At 42.1% G+C, this 19,226-nt stretch overlaps 1 protein-coding gene across 11 annotated transcripts in view; it reads left to right on the forward strand.

Annotated features, from left to right (window-relative positions):
• vav2 (vav 2 guanine nucleotide exchange factor) overlaps nucleotides 1–19,226 on the forward strand; it is a 67,974-nt gene that overhangs the window by 7,441 nt on the left and 41,307 nt on the right. For all 11 annotated transcript variants that reach the window (XM_037265373.1, XM_037265374.1, XM_037265377.1 and 8 more), the window contains exon 2: nucleotides 12,263–12,379. In XM_037265373.1, the coding sequence (XP_037121268.1) occupies nucleotides 12,263–12,379 (117 nt within the window). The remainder of the gene's footprint in view (nucleotides 1–12,262; nucleotides 12,380–19,226) is intronic.

Raw genomic sequence — 19,226 nt, forward strand, 5'->3', positions numbered from 1 at the left:
CACAATGCCAGATTTTTAATTAGCCCGCAACATGCCTCGACTTTCATTTTCTCTGTTTACGTCCGGAGACATTTTTGTTCTGTGACCACTGATAGCGCCACAAATTGAAAGTAAACCTTCCCTAATGTCTTGCAGTGTGTGTTTAATTGGCAAAACTAATTCATATTTCTACACCCCAGTGCATTTTAACATAACATCAATAACTGTCTTTTCATTTACATTTACAGATTTATAGCCCCGCCCCCTCCCCACAAAACCTAGTGATTTTCCTTTCAAAAACAATCATTCAGTCAATCGACTTTAAGGAAAATAAAACCACAACGAGCGTTGTTTTCCTTACTGCTCAAAAGGCGTGTACAAATGCGAGAAACCGTGGTCATGTTATCCTCGCTCTCCAAGGAAGGCCGCTCCAAGGAGGGTGAGGAGGTGTCAGCCCGCATCAGTGAGATCAGTCCGGAATCTGGAGGTGGGGCGTGAAGTGTTCCAAGGCGACGACAATGAGAGATCGCTCATGGAGGAACTCTATGAGAGCAGACAGCTGGACGTCACGGGCCTCGGGCCGCTTGTACTCCTGCTGACACCGCTGTCGCCTCTGTTTGCTCATCCATTAATTAGAGTCGACCCGGTTCCTTTTTGCTAGCTGTAAGAGCAAAGATTACTTAAATATATCACCTGCTGAGTACTCGCACATTATCGCAGGTAAATGATATCTGGGGAGAATTTGAATGCTTAATGATTTTTTTCAGACGATAAAGCACAATTAAAATTCTTTTTTATGCCCCCCCCCCCCTCCTTTTTTTTTAGATTTAAGATTTTAGTCCCAGCCAGGTTCAACGCACCTTCAAAATAAGCAACCTGTAATCCACTGCAGGAATAGAAAATGCAAATGTCTGTTCCATCGGGCGGATTAAACGCAAAAAGTGTGTGGGAAGACAACATACTTTAATGCCGCTGTAACCTTGAAGTGCTTCCTTCTAATTAAAACAATAAGACTTGGGAAACAGACATCATTGGCATAACGACAGCAACTTATAAAAAACAGAATAGCAGAATAAAAGAGAACATTTCTATTTTCCCAGCCAATTAATGACATGTTCCCCTCTCGCCTCAGGACAAACGAGAACACAATGAGGAAAACAATCGCACTAACAAAATGTGATGAGAATTCCTCACCATTTGTTTTATAACAACTTTAACAAGGCACCTGTTTAACTGGATTAAGTTTGCACGTTGCACAAACTTTCCCGTTGTAACCTACTTAAAACTTTTAGCTTGATTTTGTTTCTAAAATGGCGCGTTTTCAACAGCTGCTTCCCCAAAGAGAAAGTTGTCTCCTGAACAGCTTAAGCCATCTCGACGGCATCTGCCTCTTGAATTATTCACATCTTTGAGATCATTGGCTCTGTACAATATGTCGACAGTAAAAATAGACTCTCTTCTTTGCAGTTTTATCTATAGCTCAACCATAATTTATTGATTTCTTCTTTCTCAGAAAGCCTTTGTGATAATTCCCCATAATACCGGATTTGTCGTAATAATAAAATTAAAATTAAAATAGTCTTACATTATCATGTAGGATTGTCGCAAAATAAATTGAATTTATGTTTATAATAGAAAATTGCTTTAAAGCTAATTTATTTAATTGGTTTGTCAGGCGCTGGAAAAATAATAAGGGAGTTTTTCCACTCCACTCCGCCTAGTTTGCATGTGGGTGAGGTGAAGAGCTAGTTTTAAACATAATTAATATTGATTGATAACTGTCTGGCACCCAATGATTGATGATCTGTAAAGTGCGCGCCGACAGAATAATGTACACGTTCTCGTCGTATGTCCCTTGAATCATTTAAGTGACTATTTGCTATGGAAATTTGATACTCGGTAGGACCGTTAGCTATTTACACTCAATTCTCATTTATCAGTTGCAAATAAATAATGCAAAAGAAAATTAGTCAGCGGCGGCCTCATGCAGAGCATGGTGTGATAAATGTGGAGTGAATTACTCTGCTTGGGTTCAATGTGAAGATCAATGACCAACTCGCGACTCGGCATCTTCAGCTCCAAGTCAATGTAAATGGAGCTTAATCATGAACCTCAACACATTTACAGTTGCTCTTCATGAACTCCCATTTGTGTTTACATTCAGTCTGTGGTTAGCATGCGCACACATTAGCTAGCTTGTAGCGTGTTTTAATATACGACCATCAAACATTGTCAAGATGTAATAATTGGTTAGCTGCTTTAAAAAGCACACCCTGGACATTTTTTCTTGTAAATCATCGGAGTATTTCTCTCCAAACCATTGTCGCATTCTGATGGATGGTTTGTAGGACTCAAGCTAACAGTGTGATTGGTTAGCGCTGGTCGAAGGGATGCGAACAGGCGGATCACGGCATTATTACTGCACAGAAATTGATCGGAGGGCCCGAGCAGGAGGATCCAGCTCTCAGTTTAATGAATAATTTAAATGTGAATGATGACTCAGCACTAGTACATGTGTTTACTCCGCTATAAATACATACGGTGAAAAAAAACACACAAAATAATATGTTTTTGTTTAAGGTGTGATGCGTCAAAATGGCTAATGTCTTTTGGATTAATGTTCGGTGTGCGCTTGTTTTTCTGCCGGACCGTCACGTACAAAATTTAAGGGCAACGGCAAAAAGTATTTTTATAGTTTGCCCTGATATTCTTCCACTTGATGACCAACACGTTTCATCTGATCTGCTGCATGAGTGTTTTTCTTCCTGAGGAGTGTCCATGTGTTCTAACACAACCTAAACGACATAATGTGGAAATCATGATGGAGGCAGCTCAATTTTGGTCACCCTCCAACTATAACAGTTCACAGTCTTGTGTAAATACAAAATTTCGGAGAGTCTTTCTGGGGAATTTCCCCCCCCCTGTTCATTACGACGTCAGAAGTCAGTGATGTTGGAAGATTTGACTCAAAATTAAGTTTCGCTTTCTTCTCTCTCTTCAAACGTCTCTCTCTGTGAATTCTAAATTATGAAGCTTCCGCTGTCTGTGCGACAGAGTGGCTGCTGTGAATTAATGCGAAGAAATTTCAGTCCCTCACTCCTGTCCCCTGCTGCCGTGTCTTAATGGACGTGCATTGAAAAGACGCTGACGGTCTATACTGCTAATGTAATGTTTAAGTAGGAGAAAGACTATTGTTAAGCAAAAAGGGATCCATGCAAATATTTTATGGGCAAGTGTGTAGAGCTATGAAAATGATCAGACGGATTCTTGGTCGTATATAAGTATTGGAATATAAAGTCTCGAACCAGGAGATGAGGTCATGTTTTGTAGCAGCCCAATACAATTGAACTCATTTGACCCAGTTAAAAATGAATCTTTGCCGTTTATTTCTGTCAACGGCAGCGAATAAGTTAATAGAAGCCAGATTGTAGCTATTGTTACGGAAGGCGTAAATAGCCGCTTTACGAAGTTGCTGACTGTTCCTGTAGTGCTGCGCGGACACAAAGGAAGTCTGGATAGAATGCTGTTTATTAGAAGGGCAGGGAGGTCTTTTCCTCCTCAGTCAAAGAGCACAAGGAAATCCCATAAATGACTTCATGTCTTGGCCTCTGATGGTGAAATACAGTGTGAACATTAAAGCATGGCTGTAAAAAAGCTTGCATTGGCATATTCGCTCTGGGAAAGCCCCCATCTGCAGCTGAGGGCGCTGGAAAAGTCTGATTCGGATTATTAACTTCAGGGATCAAGCACATATGTGTAACATATATTTTATTTTTTATTATTAGTTTTGATTATTTTTATTTTATTTTTTAAATTTTTATGTCTAATTTGTTTTGATGTATTTGCGAGTACGTTCGGCCGTATTTATGAGCACATTCCAAACATATTTGCAATTAAGTACAGCTTAGCTTGTAATAGAAAGATCCGGAATTACTGCAAGGTAAGTCAGGAGAACTCGCTCCGTATTTGTTCTGTGCACTGATGAGATCAGGGAGTTTTGCGTGTTTAAATTGAGGTTACCATACAAGCAGTCACGCGCCGAGCAGACTACTCCAGCGACCGTCACCGTGGCGACGACACTCGCCGTGTTTACAATTAGCATTTGCTGCATCTGAGCGATCTGCAGCACAGTGTGATGTGGACCACATTGACGTTAAGAACACAAAGCTGAAGCTTACATTTGTTCTTCCAGGGTGTGGCCTCTTTATTATCACATCTCTCCAGTGCACCTCTGAGACTTGATCGTCACCATATCTCTTGCTTCACGTGGGCCTGAGCCAGTGTGGGGGTTTTGTGCCAGGTTCTTTGCATCATCAAAATCCCGCACGATTACCACGCCTCGCTTATCTGCTCGTTTGCATGGTCCGAGGACAGAGCCCGCTTTGTGCCGCATCGACTGGTTGCCGCTGGAGAGGCTTTTTGGTGCAGATGACAAGAGTAGGACAAATTATTTCAACGCCACAGGGAGGAGGAAAAAACAGTTTTTTATCTGGAGCTGGTTGATAATGGGGATTTTTGGGTTTGAGTTGGTTGCTCATGCTGGTGATCCACCAACTTGTCAATATGTGCACTGATAACAGTGATTGCAGCCCTCGGCTTCGATCTATTGCTATTGATCGACCCGTTTGAATGGAGACACAACAGTAAGGCACATGTAGATGTCTTTATTTAAACCAACTGAATCTGAATCCTAAATATTTTCATTCTCTCAATTCGAGTGGCTCGACACCGCCCCACCTAACCCTGACCGTGTCTAATCTTTGCCAATTGTTGCTTCTGACTGAAGCAGCCTAACCCAGAGACTCAAATCCGCACAGAAAGAAGCCAAGTCACGGAAGTGCAGCCAGCAATTTAAATTTTAATTGGCTAGATTTATCTTCACCGTCCAGTGTGACAGGCTGATAAGTAGACTTGATAGCAAAGAGTCTGTTCTATAAAGCTCGGCAAAATCCAGATATCTGGGGAGCGACCGCTTGAAAGAGTGGAATGGATTGATGGCAACATCGCACAAACATGCACAGTCAAGGTTTAAGTGCAGAGCTTACCTCGAAGGTTTTACAAATCGATTCGACTTTTTGAGACGCTGTCATCATTTTATCCTTCCGGGTCTGTTCAAAGCGTACTAAGGGGTCGGTGATCGACTCCAAAGCCCACCCAGCACATATCTTATTTAATTTCCGTAGCCCTAAGTTCCATCTGTTAATGCCCTGTTCCTAACAGCCATCGAGATTCACTTTCAAGCAAAATTGCATCATCAAAATGCAATGAAAGTGTAATTGAATAATTATCTTATGGGACACAGCAGCTTCATGTGTAATTTCCCACCGTAAATGCTGTGCCACCATGCTGTTTTGTAATATCGCCACGGTACCCAGGAGCCACTATTCAAAACAGCGCCGAATATAAAACAACGTACCACCAAGAATATGAGCAATGCCTGAGTCAAGCTCTCAAACTGCGCAGCACTTAACATCAAAAAATCCCAAACATATGTCCAAAATATGAACTGGCAATGCTTATTTGCAGGGAGATTAAAAAAAAAGTTGGCAGACTCAATCCTGTAACTTAAACTGCAGCCACCCAAGGCGATTAGTCTGCAAGTTTTCCGCTCCACGGCCACATCTGAGTCTCACTTTCATCCAGCCTCCTCCTGCTCTCCCTTCAGACCTTCTATGTTAGTCTACTTTAGTGTCTTCACCTAAGTGGACATTGCTCGGCCTTAATGTTTCACTCCCTGCCGCGTGATAGATGGACGGACAGTAGGATATGCCTAATAATCATTTGCCTCCTGTAGAGGAAAAGCATTTGTAATAGCCAGGCCCTCTTATTACTAGCGCAACACCTTTATGAGCGAATCTAAAATCCCGCTGTTAAGCGGTGCCGACACAACTACTTGTTTTGCCAAAAGTCCCTGTAGTAGTTTTGCTCTCAATGTTCCAATCGTTCTGTGCTTCACCAAAGAAAAATGGATTTTTCAATTTACCCGATCGGAAATGATAACTCATTCACTGCCATTGACGGCTACAGACGTCAAAGAGTAATTTTTTGGGTGAGTGAGCCAGATCCTTAACCTGAATTGTTGATTTCTTTCGAATTATCTTTTGATTTAAATACCAGGCAGACACTCAGTCCAAGTCATCGTAAATGTCAGGATTTAAAAACTGACATTTCCTTGCCTGAACTTGTTCGTTTTGGCAAAGTTCCAGCTTCCTTTGAGGAATTTGCACTCTCGTAGCACATTCTTTGTCAATCGCTATTTTGGTACGTTGCTTATTTTGTCAGCTACATACGGCCTGTGGCTGTCTTGCTTCATACCAAGCGACATCAGAGCCAAGCGAGACGAGACAAAACCTCTTTGTGCAGCCTTTGCCTACTACAGCGAGACCATTATTCCGAAATAAAGCACCGATCTGGATTGCAGAATCCCTTTCAATTCATACAAAACTTCTCCACATTTGCTCCGGACTTTTTACGATGTCGTTTTTATGTCGACGCAAATGTCATGGACCTCGGCTTTGAACTGTAGAGGTGATCATTTGCCAGTATTCTACCTCAGGTTCTGCTCCATTAACTATCACACCGAGAACTATAAAGCAAGCTTTGTGTTGGGCATGCCAGCTCAGCTCACCTGAGTATACGTTCGCTTGCTCTATCGACCATTCTATTGAGTCATTAAAGAATCCCGTTGCCTTCGGGGCTGCATGTTGCAGGGATTGTATCCAAGTCAAGTGTGTAAGCTATCCAAAGATATTAACCGGCTTTTATTTGCATTTTCTTCTCGTCAGCGTGTTAACTTTTACCATAAGGTTTTTTGTTTCCGGGTTGGAATTCAAAGAAACGCCTCAAGGACGCCGATCATGACGGCTGATGTCGTGATTAATGGTCGTCCTTGAGGATGCCTTGTTTGTGATATGATAGCGTGCATTATCTTAACCTGCGAGGCGCCGGCATGTTAATTAATTACTGTTTCCAGATGAGGAGATTGCTTCATCTCACATCTTATAGGCTTTATAGGCTAACGGCTTTATTAGCGCCACGTGGGGTTGTCAATCTTTTTTTTTTTATGGCACTGCTGTTTATTGCAACCTGTTTTTACATCATTGTAGTCCGGTCGGCCTTTTTTTGTTTCATGGTTGAAATCCGGACATGTCACCTCTAAATTCCCGTTGGAAAGGTTTAGGAGGGTACGATGACAGATGATACATACCACGAGGAAAATATGATAACCTCCAGTATTCATCACCCAATGTCTGCTAGTTTATAACCTCGATTTGATGACTTTAGTGTCACGCTCACTCTTAGTAGTGATAAACTTCTCGGAAATATCACCTTCATAAAGACGATAATGTGCTTTCAAATAATGGCCAAGGCTTTTTTCATTGGTCACCAATCTCCACTTTGTTATTCAGCAGCCGTGTAGAGTCCCCTGAACCCCCCTCCCACCCTCCATCTTTTTTTTTTTTTGCCATCTGCTTTGAAATTAATGGCCACGTTGGAAAGTAGGCTAAATCCAGAGTGACAGCTTTTTTTCAGCCTCCTATTTTTAAAGAGGTGCTGCAGGCACAAGTCCAAGTGTGTGGGAGAAAGAAGGGGAGAGGAGAAAAGGTCTATCAAGCTGTTTTCGCCTCTTTGAGTCCACCTCTGCCCTCTGGGATGATCTGGCAATCATATCTCAGAGCTTCGCTTGGCTGCTGATGTCGGCGTTTTGGGATCTTCTGCTGGAGAGTGTTTGAATTTATTTCAGATCATAGACACTGGATTAAATGATGGAGTTATTTCAGCAAATTTCAGTTCAGAAATTTGGTCGGCAGTATCTACTATCTAAAAAAAACATCTCTAAGCCAAATTTTCTGATGCTGATTTTCTACTGCAAGGGCCTTTTAGCTTGTCTGAGCAACAACTCTCTTCTTCTGCAATACTCCCCGCTGTTGCCATCTCCCACCTTCCCGCCCTCCCTCTCAAGGTGGATTACTGGCAGAAAGTGGACGTTTGATCCCGGCCTTCGCTCTATTGCATCTATATCCGCCTGACAAAGCTCTCAGTATCTCTTTTTTTTTTGTTTTGTTTTTTCCAGGCGCCTCTGTTCTACGCTCTTACTGTCTTTTAAAAAAGATAAGCTTTTGTACTGCTTGATGTCGAGGTCTAGCCGAGTTGAGCCCAGGCGGTTGACGGGTCACAAGTGAGAAGTTAATTCAGGTTCGCCGGGATTGAGTGTTGGAAGATCGCTGTAAATATAGAAGGATGCGAGGACAGTAGTTTTACAGCATTTTAGGGGCCATATAAAATGATATTGCGGACCAAATCCAGCCCACAGGCCTTATGTTTGACACCAATGCCATATAGCTTTCATGATGTATTATATAGTGTAGCCACAAAGTTTGAATGCCAGGTAGGTCTTGCTTCTAAAATGGCCTACAATGCCCCAAAGCCTCCAACCGTTATGAGCATGCCATAAAAATGACGAAGCTGTCCCGACCAACTCCAAGAACCCTGTTTTAATCATGAGCGAGTACATTCCTTCATAAAACCTTGAAATATATCAACACAGGATGTAATACCGCATCCTTAGGCGTGCTGTACAACTTTCGTCCATTTTTTTTCTGTCTGACTTCATCTGCTGATGTTTTGTTGCGGTTTTAAGTGTAATCATATTTGTCAAGGATGATGCTTGAATAAGTCTGGAGGTTCAGTTGTACAAGTTTCCATTTAATGCTGGAAAATGAAATTATTTATCTTGGCCACGGTAATGTAATTAGAAAAGAGATTTTTTTTTCTTTATATGTGATGATTGAATGTTCATCCGAGCTGCAGCGATGCTGATTAAAGCGGGCCCCAGTGCAAGTTGGGTAATTAATCGGCTGCTCTCCGTGTTAATAGCATTAGTCACCTTGGAGATAATCACGGCCATCAAGAGCTCAGAGCTGTACATAATGGCTCCTTAAAACAAAGGTAAAGCAACCTGTGCTAATAATGTACTCATTGGTCCTCTTGGCATTTGAGCTTTGGATCAGAATTTTGCTTACATTAGCTAATGGGCCAAGTGGGAGTGTCACGATCTGTGTCTTTGCTTTCGGTTTCATGTTACGTGTCGACCCGGTCCATTGTGTCCGATCAGCCCCCTCGGGCATTTAGCACAAAAAAAATATTTGTGTAGGCAAATCCCCAAGGGTTATCAGTCAAGGAGCTAACTCATGCTTGACTCATACGTGTGTCACCACCACGCTATGCCCAGTTGCGATCTTTGTCACCGTAATGTCTCCCGTGCATATTTGCTCTTGAAGGATTTATGTGGAGAAAAGTGAGCAGTAACATTTCACATGAGAGGATTGCCAAGTTTAACCGGCGAGGGAAAGACACTAGGGAAAAAGATGAATGTAGTCTTCGACTCTGTTGTCTGATGCCATAAATTACCTGGTCATTGATCCATGGCTGTCCCTGCGGACCTTCCTACATTCATCAAGCCTTCGGTGTAGGATGGACCCGAGTGGAAATTTCTCACTTTAGTCGTGGAAGCCTGTTGCTTGGATACACCGATTTGTATAAGCGTGGATGGTAGCTGGGGATCGGAGGTGGGGGGATTATGCACATGCACAGCAGCTTTCATCGGAGCTGTTTTATGACCTCAAATCATTTGTAAAATGGTTTTGGATCACCTCCATGAATGTCAAACAAGTTATTGCCAAGAAGCAGATTCGCAGACCAAACAGTTCCAACCATATTCAGACACGCTTGAATTGAACTGTTCTGCTGTAGTTAATCGTATTGAATATTTCCTTTTTCACCTTTGTCATTAACTCCCTTTTTCTTTTTGTCCCTCGTTGCATTATTTAAAATCTAATTGCACAGCCAAAGTAAAGAGTCTTAATCTAGATGTGGTCGATTTTGGTGGGGTAATTAATTCGATCTAAATGTTCAGTCTCAACCCTTGGCTCAGCACTAATGGCGGCCATTTAAAGTCATCGTTCATACTGCAAATACAGATCTACTCTGCCGGTGTTCTCAAACAAAGATTTAATTATCTGACCCGCAGTCGGGGATCTGTATCTTGAAGACATAAAGTTTCACAAAGCTTTTCTCTCCCAAGAAGTTTTTGTTTTTAGCTACAACCCAATATGCGCATCTGACTTGCCTTACATTTATTTTCTTCGAGTGACCCGAGAAAAGGTGTCAGTGGACCTAATTTAATCATGTAGTCATCACAGTGGTCAACACCTTTGGAGTTCATCCTCTCAGATGATTTATCTTCTTCTGTAATGGAGATTAACCCCACCAAAAAAAAAATGCTAGTGTCCTATTTACAGGGCATATTTTAACACCTCGCTAATGAGCTGGTTGGGCTTTGTCTTCTGCCTGTTGTACAAGACTTAAAAGTGTGGTCGATCCTCGGCTGCTTACAGGCTTTTAGGGCTAATAGGATAAGATTAACACATTTGCATGCTTTGCTATGAATTATTCATGCATGGTCTCCTCCAATTTGCCGGAGCGTGGCCTTTTCTCTTTACGGACTTCAAGATCTGGCTGACCTGGAAGCAGGTTGGGCGGGGTTTGATCATCTCAGTCAGTCACTTTTGGGAGTAGCTGTGTGTTTTTGTGTCAGTTTAAGGATAAACAGATTTTTTTTTTTTGTTGGAGTTGTCCCAGACTGCTTCTATTTTTTGACTTCTGGTGCAGCAGTCTGTTTTGTGGTATCAATTGTTGTCGTGAAGGTGGCTGACAGGTGGGTGTCTCTGAAGACGTTTTTTTTTTTTTTTTCTTGTTAGCAGTGTCATATTTTTTTCGAGCAGCCATTTAAAAGAAAATCTTCTCATGCTTGATATCGGCTCCCATGGCAACATTCTACCATCTGTACTTTTCTGTCTTTGTTTGGATTCACCATACAAACAGGTAAAAAAAAAAAAAGGCCAAGAAACGAGTTAATAATCTAAAAACCAAAAAAAAAAGAATAAAACACCTGCTCACTTTTCTAATTTGCAATTGATTTTTATTGTAACACGTAAAAACCACGAATGGCTGTTTTACAATGTGGCTCCAAACCAAAAAGTGCTCGCTACTGGATTAATGGACTAAATTTAAATAGTATTGCAGCCGTGATCCAATCTGTAGTTTCCAAACCTAAAAAGTCTCCGCTGATTTTATAGTGTCTGGAGGCGCTTTCAACTTCTTTTACAATATAATGTACCTTCTCGCTTGCCCAGAGTTTTTTCACATTTTTTTTTCCCCTTCCCGCCAGTCAGATCATCGCAATTCTGCCGGCTGCTTTTCTGCTCTTATCTCTAAACATGCATTAGAATGTCAGACACATGATTCTTCTCTTCAGCAAATGTTACCCTATCATATACGTGCTGGAACAACCCCCCCACTGCAGGTGAGGATTCACAGACTCGATAACCTTTGCCACTGAACCGCAAATGTCAGTCTAGCGGCCAACCAATCACGTTTCTTTTTAGCGGCGTAAGGGGCGGATCTCTCGTGGTGTCTTCACCCGTGACACTGGCACTGAGCAGACGTGCACACTTGAATGAGAATGAGTCAGCGAGTCTCTCAGGTGTGGCCCGCTAAAATCCGGCAAAATCCCGGAATCCAGATCTGGTATCAGACGAAAGCGGCGCTTTAGCTCGACTTGCTTATGTTCCTCGGTTCAAACTATGAAAGCTAATTAGTTCAGCAGGCTGACACGTAACATGTCTCGCTTGGTCAATTGGAGCAACAGGAAGCCTTGCATCTCATTAAGCTTGCCGGAGAACATTGTGTATTTTTTCAACGCTTGATGCTCCGGAGCATACTTCACCTGGTGCAATGGTTGCTATCTGAAAGGCATGCGGGTACTAAACCCAGCATGAGGCGTGATGACCAAAGCTGCTCGTAGCCTTACTCATTGAATCCAAGTGCAAACTTCAGGAATGTGTTTAGATGAAACTTTCGGCAGTCTAGGAGGAAGCATTTTATTTTTTCATTAGTCGGTTTGCCCTGAAGTTCATAACAATAATATATAACATATAGCATAGCATAATATAACATATCATATAACATATCATATAACATATCATATAACATACCACATAACATACCACATAACATACCACATAACGTATCACATAACGTATAACATAACGTATAACATAACGTATAACATAACGTATAACATAACGTAACATATAACGTAACATATAACATAACATATAACATAACATATAACATAACATATAACATAACATAAAAATGAATGAATGACACAACAGCAGATCACACCAAGCAATTAATCCGAATTGTCTGTCTTTTCTAGTTCCTTTGTCTGAAGAACATCCGGACATTCCTCAAGATCTGCCATGACAAATTTGGCCTGCGGAACAGTGAGCTGTTTGACCCTTTCGACCTCTTTGACGTCAGAGACTTTGGCAAGGTGAGTGCATTTTTTAACATTTACGTATCCAGATGCTTGCGCGAGACATGCTAGGAGGCGATTCTCTCGCTGTTTGTATTTGGTTTGTAAAATTCATATTTTCGGTTCTAGTTAAAGCAAAGATTGTGATGCTAAATTGATTTTGACGACTGATTATTATGTTTCCCGTGCGGTAAGAAAGTTAATTCAGTCTCGTGTCAGACGAGGCTCTACAAATTTGGATTCCACTCCTCCAGAGGTGCCATCTCCATAAAGATTGCACCGTGATTAATTACAAGTACAAGCCTCTTATCTCCTCATTTCAGTGAGTTGTCTAATATCATAGAACATTTCCATCCTGGCGTGACGAAAAGCCTGATAAATAAACTGGGAGAGAAAGAAAAAGCAGACAAGGACTCTTGGCAGTTTGTAGATAAACCGCAAGACGACGTTTGGCAGTCAATGAGCTCACAGTGAATGGTATTAAAATCAAGGAGCAGTCAGAATCAATCACATCGGGCTTCCGTACGTCAATTTGGAAATTGCTTTTGTTTGGTCTCGCTGGTGGCGGGCTTGTCTCACCATTGATTTTTCATTAAAGCCAAACATCGCATTTTCATATATCGAACTGAGTAGATCCTGACTAATGTGACTTACATTTAAATTGAGGAAATGACTCAGAGAGAATGTTAAAATCGGGCTGTTTGTCTTTCTTCTTTTGTTACCTTTTATGGCAAGCAATGTGATGATAGCCATCTTTTACAAACACATCCATGTTTAAGTTCTATATATTCTGGATTTTACTGATCTGGAATGAAGTTATGCAAGCAGGACTGTGAGGAGAAGACGCAATGATGGCTTTAAAGCAGAATCATCTCCAAACAATAATCAGCCAGCTCTGGTTCCCCTTTTTAATACTTCAACAGTGGGTGTCAGAGTTTACATCTCCTGGTCTCTGTTCACCACCTTTTCCTCTAATGATGACTAGATTTGGGTCAACTTGCAAAAAATGCAATTGCCGCTTCCCGTGGGATCAAATCGAGCCTTCTCGGACCACTAACGAGCGAATATTGTCTGGTATCACCTTGCTACGTTTTCTGCATCCTAAGCCAGCCCCCATCATTACAAATTCATTATGACATCATTAAACCAATGAAATGCAGCGTATTACAGTAGACCCCAGAGAACATTTTTATTTAAACACCCCCCTTTCATCCAAACCCAGCCGCCTCGTTTCCCGTTCTCCCAACCAATTTTAATTAGCCACCGAAGGAACATTGCTGTCATTTAAATGAACACGGCAATCAGTTTATTTGGCTGTTGCCATGATTAGCATAATTAGCCTTGCACCTGTTAGCCATCTATCAACAGTTTGGTAATTTTATTCTGGAACCCGGAGAGGGGAGGTAACTTCCTGTCAGAGTTCCCGCCTTAGTTAAAGAGTGCAATTATTTTCATTTTGAGACTTGATTGTGAAGGTCCGTTCAAGTGTACAAAGGTGAATAATAATTCAATACACTCCAATTAAATTCAATAAAATTAAATAAAATTAAATAAATCAATTCACTTGAAGGTCATTTTCTTCCAAATCAACACGAGTATGTTGGGGAAAAAATCCACCAAATAACTTCCCCATTCATCTCTTCTTCATCATCACTTGATCTCCACTGCTCCTCACTCATTCATCTCACACCCATTCCGAGTCGGGCTAACACAAAGCTCGAGGCAGGGAAAGCCACCACCATGCGAGGCGACTGAGATTGCCATTGCTTGGAGATGTTTGATTACTCCTTCTGCTTCTCCTAATCGTTTCCAAACCGAACCTCGCTCCTTTCATTTCCGTCCTGTTCTCTGTGGCAACAAAAAAACTCCGCATCCCTATCCAGCACGGCCAACGTCTGGAACGTACCACTCTCACTACGACGGGAATCTCATCAGACCAACTAAATCTTCATTAGCTACTGGGAAGACATCCTTCTAGCGCCAGCAGACACTTTAGTGTCGACTTACTCTGCCCTCTTACGTCCATCAGGACCCCCGACTGCAAGTTCTTCCTAGACATGATCAATAATTCATTCCAAATGCCATAGTACTGATGATAATTCATTTGACATGAATTATAAATGGCGACTTCCTCTCCCTTCTGTGCTTATACTCCCCCCCCCTCTCTTCTATCTCTATCTCCCATGACCTCATTATCCCCACAGCTTGTTACGGCAATTCATGTAGACACAGGTGGTTGCTGAGCAATCCGTCTTATTCTCAGATTTGCTGGTTGAGATAGGATGCTTGGAGTCTCACAATTGTCGCAATCAAATTAAACAAAAGTCACAGTGTCGGATGTTTGTGACCAGAGAAGTGGAAATAACCACCCAAGTCGATCGGATCATTGAGCACACCGTCAGGGCTGCCATTAAATGTGTTCATGGAGATGGGGCACATCTCAATGCTGGAGGTAGGCAGATGGACACACGTACACAACCCGGCACCTCTCGCGCTAAGCCACGGGCCATCAAGTCTCGGCTGGAGTCGATGAAAGGGCTGTAAAATGGAAATTAAACTGAATGGATGACATGATATTCTCATTACTGGCGGAAAGCATTATAGAACGTTGCAGATTTTAGAGAAGGATGACGGACGGAGTTTAGTTCTGATCCCCAAATGTTTTAGGCATTGATCATTTGAAATTGATTCCAATGTTCCACAATGCAATTAGCATTTTGCTCCTCCCCCCCGTGGAGCGTTGCGCTTGACGTAATGTAATTCAATTATCAATAAAAGCTTGCAGTCAGGCTCCTTATTGCGTTATTAACACCCCCCCTGCAGTGGACACATAATTGAGGTCCTCCTCCGTGCTCCTCGTCATTAATTTCCCCACGTGTTGAGCAGTAGCGCGGACTACCGAATGTGTGGCTAAAGTTCAAACGTTCCCCACTTGAAGTACTAATTAACATTTGTAAACATCACCTCAGAAAACTAATAAAGGATGATGAGACATCGATTGTGACACTTGTGTGACTGACTGAGATATGACCTAATTATTTTGTAGCAGGTTCTCCACCACAACAATAGGGACCGATTGAGAAGCCTTGGGCATTTTTTCTCTGATGCCTCCCTGGTGAGGTTCTGCGGCACCAACCACGAGCAAACAAGACGGAAACAATCAAGGACATATTGCATTTAGTCTTCTTCTTCTTTGCATGTTATTTATTTAGTACATGTTAATTTATATATTTATTATTCATTACCAAAATATTATCAGACGATTCGGAATTAAAAGAATATATAATATGTTAAAGAAAATGTTATATATTTATTAGTTCTTACCAAAATATTATCAGACTACCGTATTTTCCGGACTATAAGGCGCACCTAAAAACCTAAAATTTTCTCAAAAGCCGACAGTGCGCCTTATAGTCCGGTGCGCCTTATATATGGACCAAATTCCTAAATTTAAACTGGCCCGAAGCATTATGTCATGAAATCAATCATAAGTAAATGAATCATGAATCAAAAAGACTATGGATCATTATTTTGTGATTTGTTGCATCTGAAGTTGAAATAAAAAAGATAAAATGGAGAATGATTTGATTTGGATTAAAAATCTGACATGATGCATTAATGGTGCGCCTTATAGTCCGGTGCGCCTTATATAAGGACAAAGTTTTAAAATGGGCCATTCATTGAAGGTGCGCCTTATAGTCCGGTGCGCCTTATAGTCCGGAAAATACGGTATTCTGAATTAAAAAAAAAAATAATGGGAAAAATAATACGTTAAAGAATAAAAGAATGTAGATTAAGATAATCAACGCACAATGGGTGGGAACATTTTGTTAATTTGGGAGTTTAGCGACTGATTCTATCCGACAGTTTCCACAACCTCTGACTGTGTGTGTGCATGTGTGTGTGGGCCTTACACGCTGCGCTGTCAGCCAAAATTGCCAGTCGAGGTTGGGCGAGTAGCCATACCTGCTCATCATCCCACTGCTCCAGCCTCGCCCTGGACAAAGCACATCCAGCCCCTCCTGCCAGAAACGGCATTATGGAGATCAGGCTGAAAGATTGACACAGAGGGGAAGAGAGGAGGGGGGATGGACCAAGACAGGCTCAATGATAGCGGCGAGCGTTCAGGGAAGGGAAATTAGTTTCCCGCTGGATCCTCCCTCAAAGCAGCCAGATGTGAGGAGAAAAAAGGAGGAGTCAAATAGAAACGACAAGCGAATCAAGTATGAAGATGTACACGAGTGTTCCTAATAATCGGGCGTGCCTTATTCTCTGAAATATCTAAGAAGAGTGACAGAACCCTTCCATCTCCAGCAATGAAGAGGCTCTTCGCTTGGGCACACGCCAGCCGCCCTTTGTGATGAAAGAGCGTGGCTGGGAGGCTAGCTCGCTAAATGCCACGCACAGCACGCCTACGCTCACTTTTCCCATCAGAGGATTTGCTATACATCCACTTTTGTGGTTCATGTATCATTTTGTAGTTTTCTAATCATATTGACCCTCTCAATACGTTCACAGCAAACTTGCAAGACTCAGCAACTTTAAAAAGAAAAAAAAATCCCCAAAGTCTTTTTTTTTTTTTCAAATCATTAGCCCAGAATACAAAACTTTGAGGTCAGACCATTACAGGACTTAAAATAACTCTGGTTGTGGTTGTGCTCCAGTTTCCTCTCCAAAAGGGAAACATTGTTAACTTCGGCCTTGCCCCGGTTCAGCAAAAGGCGGCAAGCTGTGAACAACATTACCGACCGAGTAAACCGCCCGCACCTGCAGAAATGCGCCAATACGGACAACCGAGGGTGTTTAACACACACACACATACACACAGTGCATACTTTGTTAGTCTGCTTGCACACTCGGGCTTTCCTGGTACAGCATGTTTCCACCCTGTCGAGAACAGCGCGGCGGTTGTGCGTGTGGTTTTTAAAACTGCCCAGACGTCCGCACACACGCGCACACACACTCATCACACTGGATCGCTTTCATGAAGCGGCCATTCACAAGAGACAGCGACGGCCACAGACATTCGGCAGCGGCGCTTGTTTGCGGTCGTTTGGAAAATGTGGAGGAACGCTTGTAATGGACTGTAATTAGCGGGAAATCGATAAATTACCAACTGTGTTTGCTCTCTTTGGAAATGATAACGTGTCGCTTAGCATGTCACTCATGTTTGGGGAATGTATATTTATTTCGCCGTTGTGTGGCGCAGTGTAGGTTACTGGAAAAACCTCAAAATAGTTATTTCGAGGCCCGGATTTTCTCCTCCGAAATTCATCGCAGTGACCTTCGTGACGACAACAAAAGACAGCAGTGTCTAAATCTCAGCTTCCCTTCTTCTACCCCGGGCTCCTGACCTTAAAAACAACTTTTTGTATTACTGTGAGATATATAATCCAATAAGCGTAGCACCCCGCGGCCATCGCACACAACAAATGCACCCGGAAAGTTCTCAAAGTCACACGAGATGTTGATTGCTCACCAAGCTGCCGTCTGAGGACCTTTTTTTTTTTTTTTTTTTTTTCCGTCATGTCATGTAAGAAGACTAAAGCTCTCTAGGGGAGAGGATGTTCTGTTGTGACTTATTTACAAGTTCTATTATGATTGTTATTTTTTTTATGTCACACGAGAGCTAAACAGGATGTTGCCTTTCCTGCAGGATGGGGGACGGCCGCCATCCTATTTATACTCCTGTCCTGTATTTGCCTCCTTTTGGGAAGGAACATTTTAATCTCGTTGGAGCCCTTTGCCATCCCTCCGTTTTAAGGTCAAATGCTTCTCTGCCTTGCTGGATGCTTTTGGCATCGTCTGGGTTAGCAAAGCCCTCCCCCGGTTCCCGGCTGCAGTTGCATAATGACTCACAAATCGTTGTCCGTTTTGTCCGAAGGCTGTTTTTCTTGCCGCGCGCCAATCGGAACGCATCATATCAGCCTCATCCTAACATTCCTGAACGGTATCTTCAATCTCACTCAAAACTGAAGCGTCAGAGATTACAAATTGCCAATCCGCAGTTTAATTGTGTAGAGAAAGAAATGGAGCTTCCTTCCTCTCGAATGCTGAGTCGCAATATTTGTGGCTGTTGTTTGATTTAAAATCATCTGACGCATCAAAAAACAACACAAAAGAGAGAGTACGTCATGCCCAGAAGTGGATTTATGAAACAGCAGAAAGCGAGGCCATCCCAGTCCGATGCATTATTAATACCCGCCCTACCTAATTTCTACTAATCTGGTTTGAATTAGCCAGGTACACAAGGGGGTCGATTTTGTCTCATAAATTGCAACGCTAATGACGTGGCTGAAAAGGCTTTTTTTTTGATAATGGCAGATTTAATAGAGATATTTCACAGGGAATCATTTATCAGTCCATGACAGGCAGGCAGCAATTATTATTATTTTTTTTTACAGTCTCTCCGACATAAACTACACAGACACAAAGCAGCTCGATTGGCCCGGGCCACATCAGTGCTCGATCCACGGCGATACAACTTTATCTGCCGCAGCACATTAGCACAACTCGGTTGCTGTGAAAGGAGGGAGACAAAATTGGTGCGGAGAAAGGCAGCCCCCATTTACATCAAGCTAATTTTTGGCACTAGTGAGCCGTCTCTGTGGGCAGTCATGAGGAAAAAAAAACTCATTGAATTTTTTTATGATTACTCTGACAGATTACTGATAAGACCTGACAGCACAAATGATTTGACTGTAGCAGATCTCATGGAGGGACTCAGGCGTCGCTTACGCAACAGCCCATTAATATTTGCCGGGGAAGAGTCCTTCCAAAATTTAATTTTCTGTTATTGATGGAGTTACTTGCTAGATTATTGTATCACAATAAAAGCAGTACTATCATATTTATATATATATAT

This window comes from Syngnathus acus, chromosome 12, assembly GCF_901709675.1.
Source record: "Syngnathus acus chromosome 12, fSynAcu1.2, whole genome shotgun sequence".
Taxonomy (NCBI): Eukaryota; Metazoa; Chordata; class Actinopteri; order Syngnathiformes; family Syngnathidae; genus Syngnathus; species Syngnathus acus.